The sequence below is a fragment of the Physeter macrocephalus genome, chromosome 14 (assembly GCF_002837175.3).
Source record: "Physeter macrocephalus isolate SW-GA chromosome 14, ASM283717v5, whole genome shotgun sequence".
In the NCBI taxonomy this organism is placed as follows: domain Eukaryota; kingdom Metazoa; phylum Chordata; class Mammalia; order Artiodactyla; family Physeteridae; genus Physeter; species Physeter macrocephalus.
Window position 1 is genome coordinate 55,178,565 of NC_041227.1, and position 15,874 is coordinate 55,194,438.

The 15,874-nt window shown below is 57.2% G+C and overlaps 1 protein-coding gene across 1 annotated transcript in view; it reads right to left on the reverse strand.

Moving 5' to 3' along the window:
- Window positions 1–15,874, reverse strand: part of LOC129392709 (uncharacterized) — a 126,515-nt gene that overhangs the window by 20,089 nt on the left and 90,552 nt on the right. Inside the window, 13 exon segments of the mRNA XM_055089741.1 lie at window positions 259–356; window positions 438–622; window positions 1,905–2,109; window positions 2,285–2,377; window positions 2,606–2,790; window positions 3,211–3,379; window positions 6,436–6,600; window positions 7,968–8,129; window positions 8,756–8,884; window positions 8,991–9,104; window positions 10,548–10,688; window positions 11,280–11,401; window positions 13,633–13,795. Of these exon segments, the coding sequence (XP_054945716.1) occupies window positions 259–356; window positions 438–622; window positions 1,905–2,109; window positions 2,285–2,377; window positions 2,606–2,790; window positions 3,211–3,379; window positions 6,436–6,600; window positions 7,968–8,129; window positions 8,756–8,884; window positions 8,991–9,104; window positions 10,548–10,688; window positions 11,280–11,401; window positions 13,633–13,795 (1,931 nt within the window).

The window sequence follows — 15,874 nt, forward strand, 5'->3', positions numbered from 1 at the left end:
TCCCACATGCCGCGGAGCGGCTGGGCCCGTGAGCCATGGCCGCTGAGCCTGCGCGTCCGGAGCCTGTGCCCCGCAACGGGAGAAGCCACAGCAGTGAGAGGCCCGCGTACCGCAAAAAAAAAAAAAAAAAAGAATAAGCCTCAGTTTCCTTGTCTGTAAAATGGGGCTAAAAATGTCTCTATGGAAGGGCTGTCAGGGGAGCAGATGAGACGGAGGGTGTGCCTGGCGTGGGGCAGGACCGCAGAGGGGACAAGTTACCTGGCTGAGAAGCTGTACAGGTCCAGCAAGGGTTTGCAGAGCCGCCTCAGTGCCTGTGAGAACACAGCTTCAGCCCAAGACAGCATCTGGTGGGTGGCCTGGAGCAGGTGGGGGCAGTGAGAGCCGTCAGGGCCATCCCTGCCTGCAGGGCCGCCTCCCTCCCCCTCGCCCCACCTCACCAGCTCCAGGGCGCCCCTCGTGGCCTCCAGCACTGCCGCGATGGGCCCGGACCCCCAGGTACCCGGCGTCCCGGACACCCAGGCCTGCAGCCGCCGCACGGCCTCCTCGGCCCGCTCCTGCCACACCTTGTCCAGCGGCTGCACTGTCACCTCCAAGTAGGCGTCCTTCAGCGTGGCCAGGGGCTCTGCAAAGGCAGCCACCACCCACCGTGAGGCCTCCCGGTCCTGGTGGCAGGTGAGATGCCGCTACCCGCATCCCAGGCCCACACAGGAAAACCAGCCCCCCGACGACCCAGGCCTCCAGGAAAGAAATAGGGCCTGTGACCTGGAATGAGGTGGTGGCACTAGAGACTGGAAAAGAGTTAGCCCGGCAGGCCTGAGACTGCCCAGCTGCAAGGCCTGTTCACAGGGTCAGCCCTGGCTGGATTCTGGGGGGTTCCCACCATTCCCAGACCCGATAAGAGGGCCTCACTGTGCCTGGATTGCACGAACAATGTGGTTTATGCTGAACACCCCCTTTCCTTCTGTGAGTCTGGAATGTTGGTCTGTGCCAGGCAGAGGCTCTTACGTGACCAGCTCCCAGTGAGAAGCCTGGACGCAGGGTCTCTAACGAGCTCGCCTGGCAGATTGACACGTGTTGTCACAATTCAAAGCTGGGGGAGTGGAGGGAGTCCTGTGTGCCCCCACTGGGAGAGGAGTCTGGAAGCTCGTGCTTGGTCTCCCTAGAACCTCCCCTGCACCTGTCCCTCCGCCACCCGGCTCTGTATCCTGTCCCTATAGCAAATCATAGCTGTGGGTGCAACTACGTCCTGAGAGCTGTGAGTCCTAGTGAATCACGAGGCTGAGGGTGGCCCTGGGATTCTGACAAAGGGACACAAGCAGGGGTGAGATGCATTTAATAGCCCGTCTGGCCCGAGCACTGGCCAGTCAGAGGCACGGCTGCCCTGGTGCTGGGCAGGGTCCTGGGGCTCCCTGCTGGGCCAGCTGTCAGCCCTGGGGCTCCTGGCCCCGGGAGAGGCTGGAGGGTCCCAGCACCGCCAGGAGGGCGCTCGGGACAGCAGCCTTCACGACCCGCACGGTCTCACTGGTGCTTATCACAGAACCAGAAATAGGCCCTAGAATCTATGGCAGTGGGCCTAATAGAAGTAAAGCTGTGTACCCAAAAGAAATCAGGCGGGGACTGAAGAAACTTGGGCAGCAGTCCCAGAAGAGATAAGGCAGCAGGCATGAGGGATATGAGCTTGGAGACCGACAAGAATGGACACTGTTCCAAAAATCCGAAGGCTATAGATCCATGAGAAATAAGGCAGAGGGTCTAAATGAAGCTGGGCTGCAGGCCTGCCAGAAATCAGGTGGCCTTTCTGGTTGAACCAGTACCCCAGGCCGAGCGTGAGGGGCCTGGGGTCGGGGGCCCTGGGATCAGGTGTGGATTTGGGTACAGGGTCACGCCCTGTCTCCTGCACTCACGTTCCAGCTCATCCCGCAGCTGCTCCAGCCCTGCCTGCAGCCTCTCCAGGTAGAGCGGCAGGCGGTGTGTCAGCCCCTGCCTAGCCCGGCTCCGGTCCCACAGCACGGCCACCGCCCGGCCACTCTCCCGCACGGCCCCCAGCCCCGCCTGGCACAGCTGCAGAAGGGGGCCTGCCGCGCCATCCAGGGCGCCCGCCGGCTGCACCTGGGCAGGGGAATGGGGGCAGGATCAGCGTGAGGGTCTGGGGCACAGAAAGCTCCAGAAGACCCTCATGTCCATGAGGGAGGCCCAGGACGAGCCAGAGGGGTGACCCTCCACGGCCTCACGCTCCCTCCCATTCTCCAAGGGTGCCCCCCACATCCCAGTGCACTCTACCTACCAGGCGCTGGAACCTTCTCACGTAGGCGTCCAAGCCATGGATCTTCTCCTCCAGCCGGGCTTGCACCTGGGACCCAAGAGCAGCCACCCTGGACTGCGGACACAGAGGGACACGCTGGGCCTCACAGGAATGAAGTGGACAGAATGCTCTCGGTGCCAGCAGCAACGCCCAAGGATGTGCTGGCCACGCTACGGGCTGTCTGCCTCTGGTTTCCTTGGTACTCCTGGACTTAGGGATCCTGGTCCTGTGGCCTCTGCCCAGGCAGGGTGGGGGTGGGGGGGTAGGAATAACACCCTTCCCCCCAGCCCTCGGCCCTCTCACCTCCACGTGGTCCAGCAGGGTCCCCTGGCAGCCATATGCAGCCAAGCGGAGGCTCTGGTTGGCAGCCTGCAGGGTCAGGCGTCCCAGGGGCTGGACGGGCTGCCCGCTGTCCTGGAGCAGGGCCTCCACCTCCGCAGTCCGCCTGTGGGCACACGCCCGCAGCACCACGCTCTCCTCTTGGCTCCCTGGGGCCAGGAGGGGACCTGCTGTTGTACCCAGGACTCGTCCATCTGCCTCCCAGCTGCCCGCGCCTCCCGCTCTCCACAGCCTTCTGTAGCTCCCCACTGCCCACAGGCAGAGTCTCAAAGGCCCTAGGATTTGAGGGCCTTGAACTGAGCTGCCTAAATCAACCTCCAAACCCCCCGAAGCCTGGTTTCTTCCCCATCCCTCAGCCCACACCCACCTCTGGTCCAGGCTTATCACAGCCTCTCCTGGCACCACAGGTGACCACAGGGAGCTCATCATCACCTCCAAGCTGGGGGTGCCACCAAGTCCTACCAGGGTTTCCTTTGACTTCGAGCTCTCAGTACCCCAATCTCTGTCCACTCTTGGGCCAAGCTGGGGCCTTGGCCAGGCCGCTGAGCCACACTGGTACCTCCACTCACCTTCCTTGTGGGCCACCAAGGCCTGGAAGCAGTTCGGGGCCCGGGACACCAACAGCCTCACTTTCTCGTCCCCGTCGTCCACATTTCCCTCCATCTGGACCAAGCTCCGAGAAGCTGAGGTGGAGACCCGGCCCAGCAGGCCAAAGTGCTGAGCCTTGGGGCCGCGGAGCTGGGAGGCGAAGGGCAGAGGCCTGAGTGCAGCCTGGCCTCTGCCCTCTGGCCCCTGTTGGCCCCAGGCCCAGGGAGAGGTGCCTGAGGAGGGTGAGGTTGAACCTGCAGGGAAAAGGCAATGCCCACCCCACCCCCCACATCTTCAGGGGCACTGGGTCCCCCCACCTTACACCCCTGCCACAGGGCTCAGAATCCCTACCAATTGCAGAAAATGCTTATGAAAATCCACATCCAGGGACCTAACCAAGCACGGCGCACAGCATCCAAGTAGCTTAAAAATTCCTGCTGCCGAGGCCTCACCCCAGAGATTCTGACTTAATTGATTGGGGGAGGGGCTGAGCACTGGCATTTTTAGGTTCCCAGTGCCCGGGTGTCTCCACCTACAGGCCAGGTTTTCCATGTTTGTATGAGAACCACTGCAAATGTCTCCACAAGTTCAAGGAGACATCGTGGGTAGCACCTGGCATAAAGGCCGACACTGAGCAGTTCATCCCAGCCCTTGCAGCCACCAGCCTTGAGGGAAGGGGACACAAGACAGGAGGGTTTCGAATGGGGTGGGGCAAAGGCAGGAAAAGCCTCAGAGGCCTTAAGAGAAGGAACCCTAGGGAGACCTTGCAGCTGGGAGGCCAACGGGCTGATTGAGAAGCCATTGTAGGGGAGGGGAGCCACCTCTGGCCTGAACTCAGCTGCTCTGTATTCTAGTCCAGATATTGTGGCTAACAAGCTGTGCAGCCTTGAGTAAGTGTGTTACCCTCTCTGGGCCTCAGTTTCAAAATCTATAAGATCAGATATAGAACGGTGGTTCTCAAAATTTATCAGGAATCAGAATGTGTGTGAGTGTGTGTGTGTGTGTGTGTATGTGTGTGTAGGAGGTGTGTTATGGGCTTATGTTCCTCAAAAAGATCTGTTGCAGGCTTCCCTGGTGGCGCAGTGGTTGAGAGTCCGCCTGCTGATGCAGGGGACACAGGTTCGTGCCCCAGTCCCGGAAGATCCCACATGCCGCGGAGCGGCTGGACCCGTGAGCCATGGCCACTGAGCCTGCGCGTCCGGAGTCTGTGCTCCGAAACGGGAGAGGCCACAACAGTGAGAGGCCCGGGTACCGCAAAAAAAAGATCTGTTGAAGTTCTAACCCTTGGTACCTGTAAATGTGATGTTATTTGGAAACAGGTTCTTTGTAGATGAAATAAAATTACGATGATGTCGTACTGGATTAGGGTGGGCCCTAAATCGAATAACTGGTGTCCTTATAAGAAGGCCATATGAAGACAGAGACGGAGATTAGAATAATGCAGCCACAGGCCAAGGAACGCCTGGATGACTGGCAGCCCCCAGAAGCTGGAAGAGGCAAGGAAGATTCTTTCCTGGAGCTTCTGGAAGGAGCATAACCCTGCTGACATCTTGATTTTAGATTTCTAACCTCCAGAACTGTGAAAGAAGAAATCTCTGTCGTGCTAAACCACTGAGTTGGGGCTAATTTGTTACAGCAGCCCTAGGAATCCAATTCAGGGTGCTCACTAAACATGCAGCTTCCTAAGTGGGTGGGAGGGGTGGAGCCCAGGAATCCTTAGGAGATTTCACAGTGCATGAGGTGAGCCTGAGGAGGGGGGGTTCTGCAGACCACACCTGAGGTGTCCGTCCTAGTCACCTGTCACTGAGTGGTGAGCGCCCCAGCAGCCGGGGTGAGTGCCTGACCTCCCGAATCTGTCCCTCTTCTCCACCGGGTTGGTGTAGAGACCAAACAAGGCTGTGAAAGGCCTCTCTCCACACCATGGACCCCACAATGGGGCAAGCAGAGTGGGGGTGGGCAAGGGAGAAGCGGTTAGAACCAGCTGCCCACATGCTCGGGATGGAAGCAGGAGGCCAGCCACTCCCTGACCGCCCACCGCGGGCTGGGCCCCACGGGGCTCACTCCCAGGCCTCCGATTCTGGGGAAGTGAGCCTTGGGGCACCGAGATTACAGGTGCGGGAGTGGCTGGGGGCCTGGCTGGCAAACGGGGAAACAAGAACCAGCCTTGGTGAAACTCAGAAAGGAAAACTCTTTTGAAACTGCCGCTGCTCCTGGGCTCGGAAACAGGAGCTGAGTGAGCTCCAGACACAGAAATGCCTCCTCCAGCTCTGGATGCTGGAAGGAAACTCCCATCTCATGAGCGCCTACTGTGTGCACGTGCTGTGCAAACTCTGTTTCTTTTCCTCCCAACAATTCTGCAAAGGACATGGGATTTGTTCCCATTTGACAGAGAAGACTGAGGCTTGAAGAGGGAAAGTCACAAGGTCAAGGTCACCCAGCCACGGAGACACAGAGATGGGTGGATGACAGCACTTATGGAGCACCTCCTGTATGCCCGTGCTGTGTGGGTGGAGAGGAGGGGTGCCCAGAACCCCACTGGCCACCCTGTGAAATATACCTGATCCCCACTTACAGATGAGGAAATGGGGCTCAAAGAGGTCCCTTCCCAATAGCCCTTGGCCAGGTGGGAGCAGAGCAGGTATTGAACCCAGATCTGCCCCCTTCTACCTCCCTGGGCTGCTGGGAGGTGGAAGGGGTAGAAGACTTGGCCAATAATAGCTAATAATAATAGCAGCTAATACTTACTTAGTGGCTGCTTGGTATAAAGCACTATTCTAAGCAATCTATACATATTAACATACTTAATCCCTGCAACATTAATGCCATGGGAGGTAGGGTAGGTGCAATGATTATCTGCCACTTTACAGGCGAAGAAACTGAGGCACAGAGAGGGGAAGTACGTTGCTAGCCAGGAAGAGGTTGGGCTGGGATTCAAACCCAGGGAGTCCAGCCACTGCCTCTCGGTTATAGGAAGGGCTGATGTTGGGGCAGCAGAGGAGCTGCTCAGGGCGGGGGGCGGGGGCCAGCCACAGGGGGTCCCACCTACAGTTAAGCTCAGGTCCCCACTAGGGTGCCAGTCTGCAGTTCTAATACTGGCCACTAGATGGCAGGGCCACCCAGGCAGTGGTGGTCCACTGGGCAGAGAGGGACAGGGACATCAGAGTATCCTGCCTATGGGGTGGGCAGCCCCGACCCAGCCACCTTACCTCTAGCTCCCCGGAGAAGTCAGGCATCCGGGGCCTGCTGTGGTTGCGGAGGGTCAGGCTGAGGTGCAGGCTGTCGTCTGGGTCTGGGGCGAGGCCCAGCTGCCATTTGGAGTGTAGCAGAAGCCCACCGCTGCCCAAGGTGTGCTCCCCGGAGACCGAGAGGGCCTGGAATGAAAGGGTGGGTTGTCAGTGGTCAGGGAGGTGCAGGAGCATAGCTTCCTCTTCCTATGCCCTGGTCCAGGCTACTATCCCTCATGCCAGGACTGTCACAATAGCCTATCAAGTCTCCTAGCCTCCATTCCTGCCCCAGCCTACAGCCCCTCCTCCACTTGGCAGCCAGACCAAGCTTTAAAAAAATGCAAATCAGACAGTGTCCCCCCTACTCAAAGCCTCCGCCTTCCCACTGCACTTAGAGAAGCTGGTCTCCTTGGCAGGTCCTATGGGTCTGCATTATCTTCCTAACCTTGCCCTCTTGCTCTCTCTATAAGGGCCACCCTGTGTTCCTCAAACACTCTAAGCATGCTCCTGCCACAGGGCCTTTACACTAGCTGTTCCCGCTGCTGTTTGCATTCGTCAGCAAGGCCCCCTGCAATCCCCTGTCCACTCTCCCTGCTTCATTCCTTCACAGTATTCACCACACCTGACTGCATATCATGCATCTTGTCTGTTTTTTCTTCTACTCACTGGACTGTGAGCTTCAGGAGGGCAGGCACCTGGTCTGTCCCTTTCACCATCCTTGCCCCTGCACCTAGAACAGAGCCTGGCATAGGTAAGACCTACAAATGCTTTCTGAATGGATGAACAGATTGGGGGTTGGCAAACTATGGCTCATGGGCCAAATCAGGATCACTGCCTATTCTTGTAGATAGATTTTTATTGGGAATGGCCATACCCATTCATTTACATGTCATCTATGGTGGCTTTCATGACACAATGCCAGAGTTGCAACAGAGACCATATGGTCTGCAGGACTTAAAATATTTACCATCTGGCTCTTTACAGAAAAAGTTTGACACCTGGGATGTGGGGAATGGGAGGATGGATGGATGAATGGATGGAGGGATGGGAGGGAGGGAGGGAGGATGGAAGGGATGGATGTTTGGATGGTTGAGAAGATGGGTGGGTGGGTGGGTGGAAGGAAGGGTGGAAAGAATGCAGGAAAGACCAATCAACCAGCTAACAAACTCGGGGGAATGTTGGGGGGATGTTGGATGTTGGTGTTGGGGTCCCAACACCTCCCCCTAACAATGATGACGAAAGCAGCAGCTTTTGTTTATGCGTTGAGCACTCTCCCAGTGTCACATCTTAAATTTCACAATCACCCTACATGCTGGAACCAACTGCATCTTCCATCCTTCAGATGTAACACCGGATGTTCAGAGAGGAGAGAGCCCTGCCCAGGGTCGCCCAGTGGCATGTGCAGAGCCGTGATGATGGCACCCAGCTCCCTCACTCACACCCCTGACCTGGGCGGGCACCCTCCTCTCTCCTCACCACCAGGGTCCCTGGGCCTTTCCCTGGGACAGACTCACCCTGGGCAGGTGGCAGAGTCCCAGATTCAGGGAATGGCGCAGCCAGCGGGCATAGTCAGTCTCCATGACTCCCTGGAAACTTTGCGTGGTGCGGGAGGCCGTGAGGACGTGCTCCAGTGTGGCCTCTGCACGGATCTTGTCCGGGCGGGACGGCTGGTGCCTCTGGAAGGAGACGGCACCATGGGATGGGGGTTCGTCCCGGAAGAGAGAGTGCCCATGGCCAGCGGCAGTCAGGAGACCCTCACGAGAGGAGGGCAGGTGCCAGAAATCCCACCATCAGAGCCCTGGTCAGCCCCACAGCAGCCGTTTACACTCCAAGCAGGACTTCTGTTGGGAGACTGAGGGGGGCTGGGCCTAAGGAGACCCAGAAGGGGCAAGGGGACTTCCAGGGCTAGCTGTCCCTCTCTCTCCATAGCCCATCAGGAGCCCCAGGCAGGCGGTGCTGCTGGAGAGACCTTGACCCTGACGTCTCTGGAAACCTGACCTCCCGACCTCCCCCCACCCCTCCCCAGAAGCCCACTGGCGTCACCAGCTCCTTCCCCGTCTGCTCCCCAAGTGCTTGCCTCATGCTGGGCGCCTTGCTTTCCTTACCTCCCAGAGCTCTCACTACACTCCAGTCAGGGAAGGATTACTGCACCCATTTCACAGATGAGAAAACCAAGGTTCACAGTGGAGAAATGAGTTGCCCGGGATCCCCAGCACAACTAGCACTTACACCCAGGACCCTAGGGCCCCAGAGCCAGTCACTTCCTGAAGCAGGTGGGGACCCCCAGCCCCCCAGGCCTCACCTCATATGTCAGGTTCTGCTGCACCCGGCGTCCATCCCAGGACAGATCGAGCCACTCGCTGAACACGGCTGGGGTCTGTGTTAAGGCCCCACAGGCCCTGAGGGCGCCCAGGCCCCAGGTGTCCTGGAGCTGACGGGGAAGAGGATGAAGGACGTGACTCGGGGGAGGGAGGGCAACACAGGGCTCAGAGTTAGCGAAAGGCCTGTGCCTGATCCGCAGGGCAGCCAGTGCCTACCTGCCCCGGGGAGGCGGCCACGCAACCATCCCAGGAGGTGCTGTGCGCCAAGGACCTGTTGGCCCAGGTGAGCTGCAAAGTCGCAGGCTGCCCTCCATTCCAGGCAAGCTGTACCTGCAAGGAGATGGGGCCAGTGGCGGGCGGAGGAGAGAGATGGGGGGTGGAGACGGTGCCTCCTCTCGCGGCTAGTGTTTGTAAGAGCTTAGAGCCACGCTCAGGCTGGGAGGCCAGAGGCATTTAGATGGGAAACTCCTAATTCTCAACACCCAGACTCATAATTCCCAAAGACAGAATGAAATCTGAGTCCCTCACTGGGGTTTGTGGGGCTGCTGTGGACCGACTCACATCACCCCACAAGTTCATGTTGAAGCCCTAATCCCCTATGTGACAGCCTCAGGAGGTGGGGCCGTTGGGAGGTGATTAGGGTTAGATGAGGTTTGGGGCAGGGGCGTCATGATGGAATTAGTGTCTTTGTAAGAAGGACCCCAGAGAGCTCTCTCCCCGACATGTGAGGACACAGTGAGATGGCTGCAGGCCAGGAAGAGAGCTCTCACCAGAACCTGACAGTGCTGGCACCTTGATCTTGGACTTGTAGCCTCTAGGAGTGTGAGAAATAAATGTCTGTGGTTTAAGCCACACAGCCTGTACTATTTTGCTATGGCAGCCCGAGCCAAGAGAGGGGCCCTGAGTGGTCTGCCCCCTCACCTGACCTCATCTCCCCCCTCACCTGCCCCTGCCCCTGCCCCATCGCTTCCTTGGTTCTGGTCTTAATTGCCTCTGGCTCTTCCTGAAGCACCCAGCCCGTTCCCACCTCGGGGCCTTTTCACTTGCTGTTCCTTCTGCCTGGACTGCGCTGTTTCTCCAGCGTGTCACAGACAGCTCCTCCTCATCCGTGGATCCTCAGCTGACAAACCACCTCCTCCAGGAAGCCCTCGCTGTCCACCCCATCTAAAGTAGCCCCCCCCAACTCCAATGTTTCTGTCTCTTAGCACCCTCCTTACTCTTTTTATGGTGCTTACCACAACTCTTACTTTATTCATTCATTTGCTTGAGTTTTGGTCTTTTTGCCTGTTTTGCCTGGCACACACTGGCCTACTGTCTTCCATTTCACAGAAGAAAAAAACTGAGGCTTAGGGAGGTGCTGTGAGCTGCCCAAGGCCTCCCAGTCAGATGCAGAGTCCAGCTACCCTGCTCAAACCCCTGCAGGGACTGACTAAACAAACGAGCACTTCAGTGATGAATTGGACATGCTTATAACTGTTTCTCCCACAAAAATGTTAGCTTTATGCAGGGACTGTGTCTGCACCTCAACACTGCCTGGCACACAGTAGGTGCTTAATAAGGTACCGATGAATGAATGAATGAATGAATGAAGGTCCCTTTGGGGTTCCAAGCTTCAGGAATCTGTGATTCCAGAGATGTCCTTGTCTCTGAGTAACAAATGGGATCCTCCTCCCCCACACGTGGTCCCAGATGCCCCACCCGTGGGCTCAGCCACACAGCTCACCAACCCTCAAGACCCCTACACCCAGGGCCCCTCGGATGCTCCCTGCTCACCTGCCGGCTCTGCCTGCCACCCCTGCTCTCAGCAAGGCCACTGGCCTCGGCCCGCCGCCAGGAGAGGCTGAAGGGGTGAGCCAGGGCCAGGTGGGCGGCCAGCTTGCCCTTCCCCAGCCGAAGAGAGGAGGACAGCATCACCTGGGGAGGGGACAGGCTGAGGGGGAGGGCTCCCCCAGAGAGGCCAACCCCCTCCCCACCACCCAGTACAGGCAACCTTCTTCATCAAGGTCACGGGAGTGAGGGCTGCTGGCCCAGCACTGTGGGAGGCCCTCCGAGAGCTTCAGCCCATTTTGCAGAGGAGTAAGTTGAGGCTTGGAGAGAAGCAGATGGGGACAAGCATATGACAAAGATGGGACTGGCAGTGACACGTGTGGCGGCTGGAGGCATTTCATGGGTTCAAATCCCAGCCCTGCCTTCCAGTAGCTCCGTGACTCTGGGCAAGACCCCATGCCTCTCTGAGCTTCAGTTTCATCTTCTAGAAATGGGGCTGATGTGCCTGGCACACAAGAGGCCTGCAGTATGCGTCAGCCACTGGTCTTCCTGTCCCAGGTGGTGCTGGGACCCAGGTTTCCTCCTTCCACCCAGTGCCCTTCCCATGGTCCCTTGGGGACCGGGGCCCAGCCCTGTTGGCCCTGTAAGGCTCCTCGGGCAGGGCAGGGCAGGGCCCCAAGTGCCCCACTCAGGCCACAGGGTGGGCTTCCCAGGTATCCTTCCAGCCCCAATGCCTACCTGGTCTTTGCCATCCCAGCCCACGACCAGGTCATCCTGGTGGCCGCGTCGCGAATGCTCAGAGGCCAGGCGGAGGATGCAGTGCCGAGGCAGGGGGAGCAGCAGCGGGTGGGTGAGCTCCACTGGAGGCGGGGACACAGGGAGGGGCGGGAGCATGAGCTGAGGACATCAGCTCGACGCCGAGAGGGTACAGGGGGCCACTTCGGGGCCACACGCTCAGGTAATCTGCACAAAATTCAGAAGCTACACCCTCACTTGGTCCCCATACCACTCAGTATAGTCCCTCAGTGTCCCCGTGAGAACCCCAAATCTCCAATCCTGCAACGAGGCTTTGTACCTCCTCCATCAAGAGGTGGAATTTGTTTCCCTGGCGCTTGAACCTGGGTTGGCCTTGTGATTTGCTTGTAGAATTTGGTGAAGTTGACACTGGCAAACCCCAGCCTAGGCCTAAAGAGTCCTCAGTTCCCACTGGCTCTCTGGCATCCCTGCCCAGCCACTGTGAGAACAAACCCAGGCTGGCCTGCTGGACGGTGACACCACACAGAGGAGAACCTGAGTGTTTCAGTCGAGGCTGTCCCAGACCAGCTGACAGGAAGCCAGCCCCTGAACACTTTAGAAAGCCCAGCCAAGATCAGCAGCACCACCTACCCAACTTGGGGCCGACTTTGATGCGTGAGTCAGACCAGAAGAGCTGCCCAGCTGACCCACAGGCCCATGAGCCGTGATAAATGCTTATTACTATAAGTCACTGAGTTTGGGGTCATTTGTTACACAGCAATAGCTGACTGATACAGTCTCCTTCTTGTATCACTCTCAGGTCCCTCACACTCATGGTTGCCCAGGCCTCTTTGAATGTCCCACACCTACCTGGCCACACTCACCTGCCCTATGCCCTCATTCCACCTTGGGGTGTGACACAGGTGGTACCTGCATAGCTGAGGCCTCACAGCAGACAGTCTCCTTGCCCTAGATTTTCTTCCTTCATCCCTTAAGGCTGAGTCCAGCTGCCCTGACCTCTTGCACCACTTGATCCCATCCTGTGAGGCCACCAACTGGTCCTGCCTTCCTAGACCCCCAGAGCAGGAGTCCACCCAAGACCCCATTGCAGACAACGGCCACCATGCTACCCTCTGAGCCCTCTGGAAGGGGTGCTGCCTGTCCCCACACAGACTCTGGGGAGCTTTGCCCAGAGACGGTGGCACTAGCTGGTTCTCAAGGCATCATCTGGTCACCAGTCCAGGGAGCACTGACCACATTTGCATGCCACATGCAGAGCCACACCCCTCATTCCCTCCACCCCTGACCTGCTGGCTCCTATGCTCTGTAACCACATGGCAGGGTCCACGGACTGCTCAGCCCACCCATGGGCCCCCGAGCACGCACACGCTCACACATGCACACAAGGGCATGCACATACCGCCTTGGCGTGCTGAGGACGTTCTCACTTCCTCTGCTTTGCAGGGCACATGTGTGGCAACCATGACCATGGGGAACTCCACTGGGCCACTCAGCAAGCTGTGCCCCCAGGGCCAGGGTCTGCACCATGTCTCCTGCTTGGCAGGCCAGCAGGTCGGGCTCTGCTCTGTGTAAGGGGGCTCCTCAAACACTAACTGACAGTCTGTGTGTCTGCACAGCCCCCTGGGGATGGGGTTGTTTCCTGGAGTGCCTAAGGGGTCACGGGTGCCACCGTTGGGGCTGCACTCACCTCCCCTGCCAAGCTTCAGTCTGTCAGCCTCAGCTCTGAAGCCTCTCGGGGATGCTCAGAGTTGGCACACCTTCCACGCCCTGGCCCCACCCTCCTGTCTTAACACTCTCAGGTAAAACCCCAACTCCTTGTCCGGGCCTGGGATCCTGTGTGACCTGGCTCCCCTGACCTCTCCCACCTCATCTCCCCCCTGCTCCTCCCTTCAGTCCACTCCAGCCACACTGGCCTTGCTACTGTTGCTCCAGCCACAAAGCTTGTTCCCACCCCAGGGCCTTTGCACCTGCTGTTCCTTCTACCTGCAATGATATCCCCAGAGCTTCGCCTTCTTGTCACTCGGGGCTCAGCTTAAACATCACCTCCTGAGACACGCCTTCCCCGACCACCCCACCTGGAGGAGCTCCAGGCCCCCAAACCAAGCCCTGCTTGTTTTCTCAGCCCTTCTCTCTCGGAGACACCCTGACATTATCTTGTTCAGTATGTGTCCCTGCTCACAGCCTGCCTCCCTGAGGGCGGGGACCTGGGCCATCTTATTTCCCTGTGGATCCCCAGCACCTGGAACAGCACCTGGGATAAGCAGGTGCTCAATGATAGTGCTCTGAGTGAGTGGGTGAACGGGGCCACCCCTGCTGCAGCCGCTGGGAGACTCACCCTGCAGGCTAAGGGTCCCGGTGGGCTTGAGGAAGGGCCCGGAGAGGCTCCCGTTGATGGCCATCTCCTGGCCGTCCCACAGCACCATGTGGTGCAGGACACAGGTGCCACGGGCTCGCTCGTATGAGGTCTGCAGGACCAGCTCCCCAGGAAGGGTGTGGAGCTGGAAGAGAAAGATGGAGCTGGGTCACAGGGGAACCCAGCCCATGTCCCCCCTGAGGGTAGGAAAGGAGAGAAGCTTTCAGAAGAGGAAACACAAGAAACAAAGTTGTACCAGTTTACTGGGCTGGGCAGATAATGTAAGGGAGGGGAGTGAGGGGGTGGAAGGGGTGTGACATAGGAGACCGACGCCCCCTGTAAAGAGGACAGCCGCCTCTCAGCTCCACTTCCAAGCTGTGTGGCCTTGGGCCAGTTTCCCAACCTCTCTGGGCCTCATTTCCTTGCGTATAAAATGGGGTAAGAATAACAGTGCCAACTTCAGTGATATAATGGGTGTGATGTGCTCAGCCCAGGGCTGGACCCATGGACAATGCCATGTGGGGCTGCTGCAGTTGGTAGTAGGATTTCTCAAACATTTAGTGAGCACGTATTATGTCCTTGACCCAGTGCTGGGGGTTGGGGTACAAAGATAACCAAGACTGGCCCTGGCCCTTCAGGGGCTCCAGGCTAGCGGGGAGACAGTCACAGAGACAGGAAATGGTGGGACAAGGTGACAAGAGTAGCCACGAAAGATATTCGAGGGACAAAGAACACAAAGAAAATAAGTGGACAAAGCAGGGAAGGGCATTCTAGGAAGAAGGAACAGCCTGTGCAAAGGCTCAGCAAGGAGCACTCTCCCTGCTGGTGGGTGCCACAGGTGGAGGGTGGAGGGGACTTTTGGTGGGACGAGGGAAACTGACTCTTAAATGTCTCTAAAGCCCATCACTACTGCCCCCACCTCGGTCCAAGACATCATCATTCTGGCCCTGCTCGCTGGCTTCTTCACTGTTGTCGTCTCTGCTGTCCCCCGTAGGTCCCTCCCCACACAGCAGCCAGAGGAATCTGAAAGCATCCCTTGGATGGTGTCCTCAAAAGGCGTCCAATTTCAGAGAGAATAAAATCCAAACTCCTCCCTGTGGCCTGACACACCCTGCATGACCGGATTCCCACTACTGCCCACCATTTCCCCCTCACTTACTCTGCTCCAGCCCAGTGGCCATTCCTCAAATATGCCAAATTCATTCCTGCCCAGGCCCTTTGCACGTCTTGTTCCCTCTGCCTGGAATGCTCTTTCACTAGATTTCCTTTTTTTCTTTTCTTTTTTTTAACATCTTTATTGGAGTATAATTGCTTTACAATGTTGTGTTAGTTTCTGCTGCATAACAAAGTGAATCAGCTATATGCATACATATATCCCCATATCCCCTCCCTCTTGCGTCTCCCTCCCACCCTCCCTATCGCACCCCTCTAGGTGGTCACAAAGCACCGAGCTGATCTCCCCATGCTATGCAGCTGCTTCCCACTAGCTATCTATTTTACATTTGGTAGTGTATATATGTCCATGGCACTCTCTCACTTTGTCCCAGCTTACCCTTCCCCCTCCCAGTGTCCTCAAGTCCACTCTCTATGTCTGCGTCTTTATTCCTGTCCTGCCCCTAGGTTCATGAGAACCAGTTTTTTTTTAGATTCCATATATACGTGTTACCATATGGTATTTTGTTTTCCTCTTTCTGACTTACTTCACTCTGTATGACAGACTCTAGGTCCATCTACCTCACTACAACCATTCTGACTGGTGTGAGGTGATACCTCATTGTAGTTTTGATTTGCATTTCTCTAATGATCAGTGATGTTGAGCATCCTTTCATGTGTTTGTTGGCAATCTGTATATCTTCTTTTCACCAGATTTTCAAATGGCTGATATCTGCTTGTCATCTCCGGCTAGCTCAAATGTCATCTTAGTGGGGCCTTTCCTGGCCAACTAAATAGCTCTCCAGTAATTCCCACTCATATCACCCCATTTTGTTTTTTCTATAGTATGTATCATCATCTGTTATATTTTCTTATTTGATTTTTTTGTTGGTCAATCTCCCCACTAGACTGTACACTTGATGAGAGGAAGGACTCATCAATCCTGTTCTAGGCAACATCCCCAGTTTCTGGAATAGTGTCTGGTCTGGCACCTAGTAGATGCTCAATAAATAATGCAGAAGGAAGGAAGGGAGGAAGGGAGGGAGGGAGGGAGGGAGGGAGGGAGGGAGGG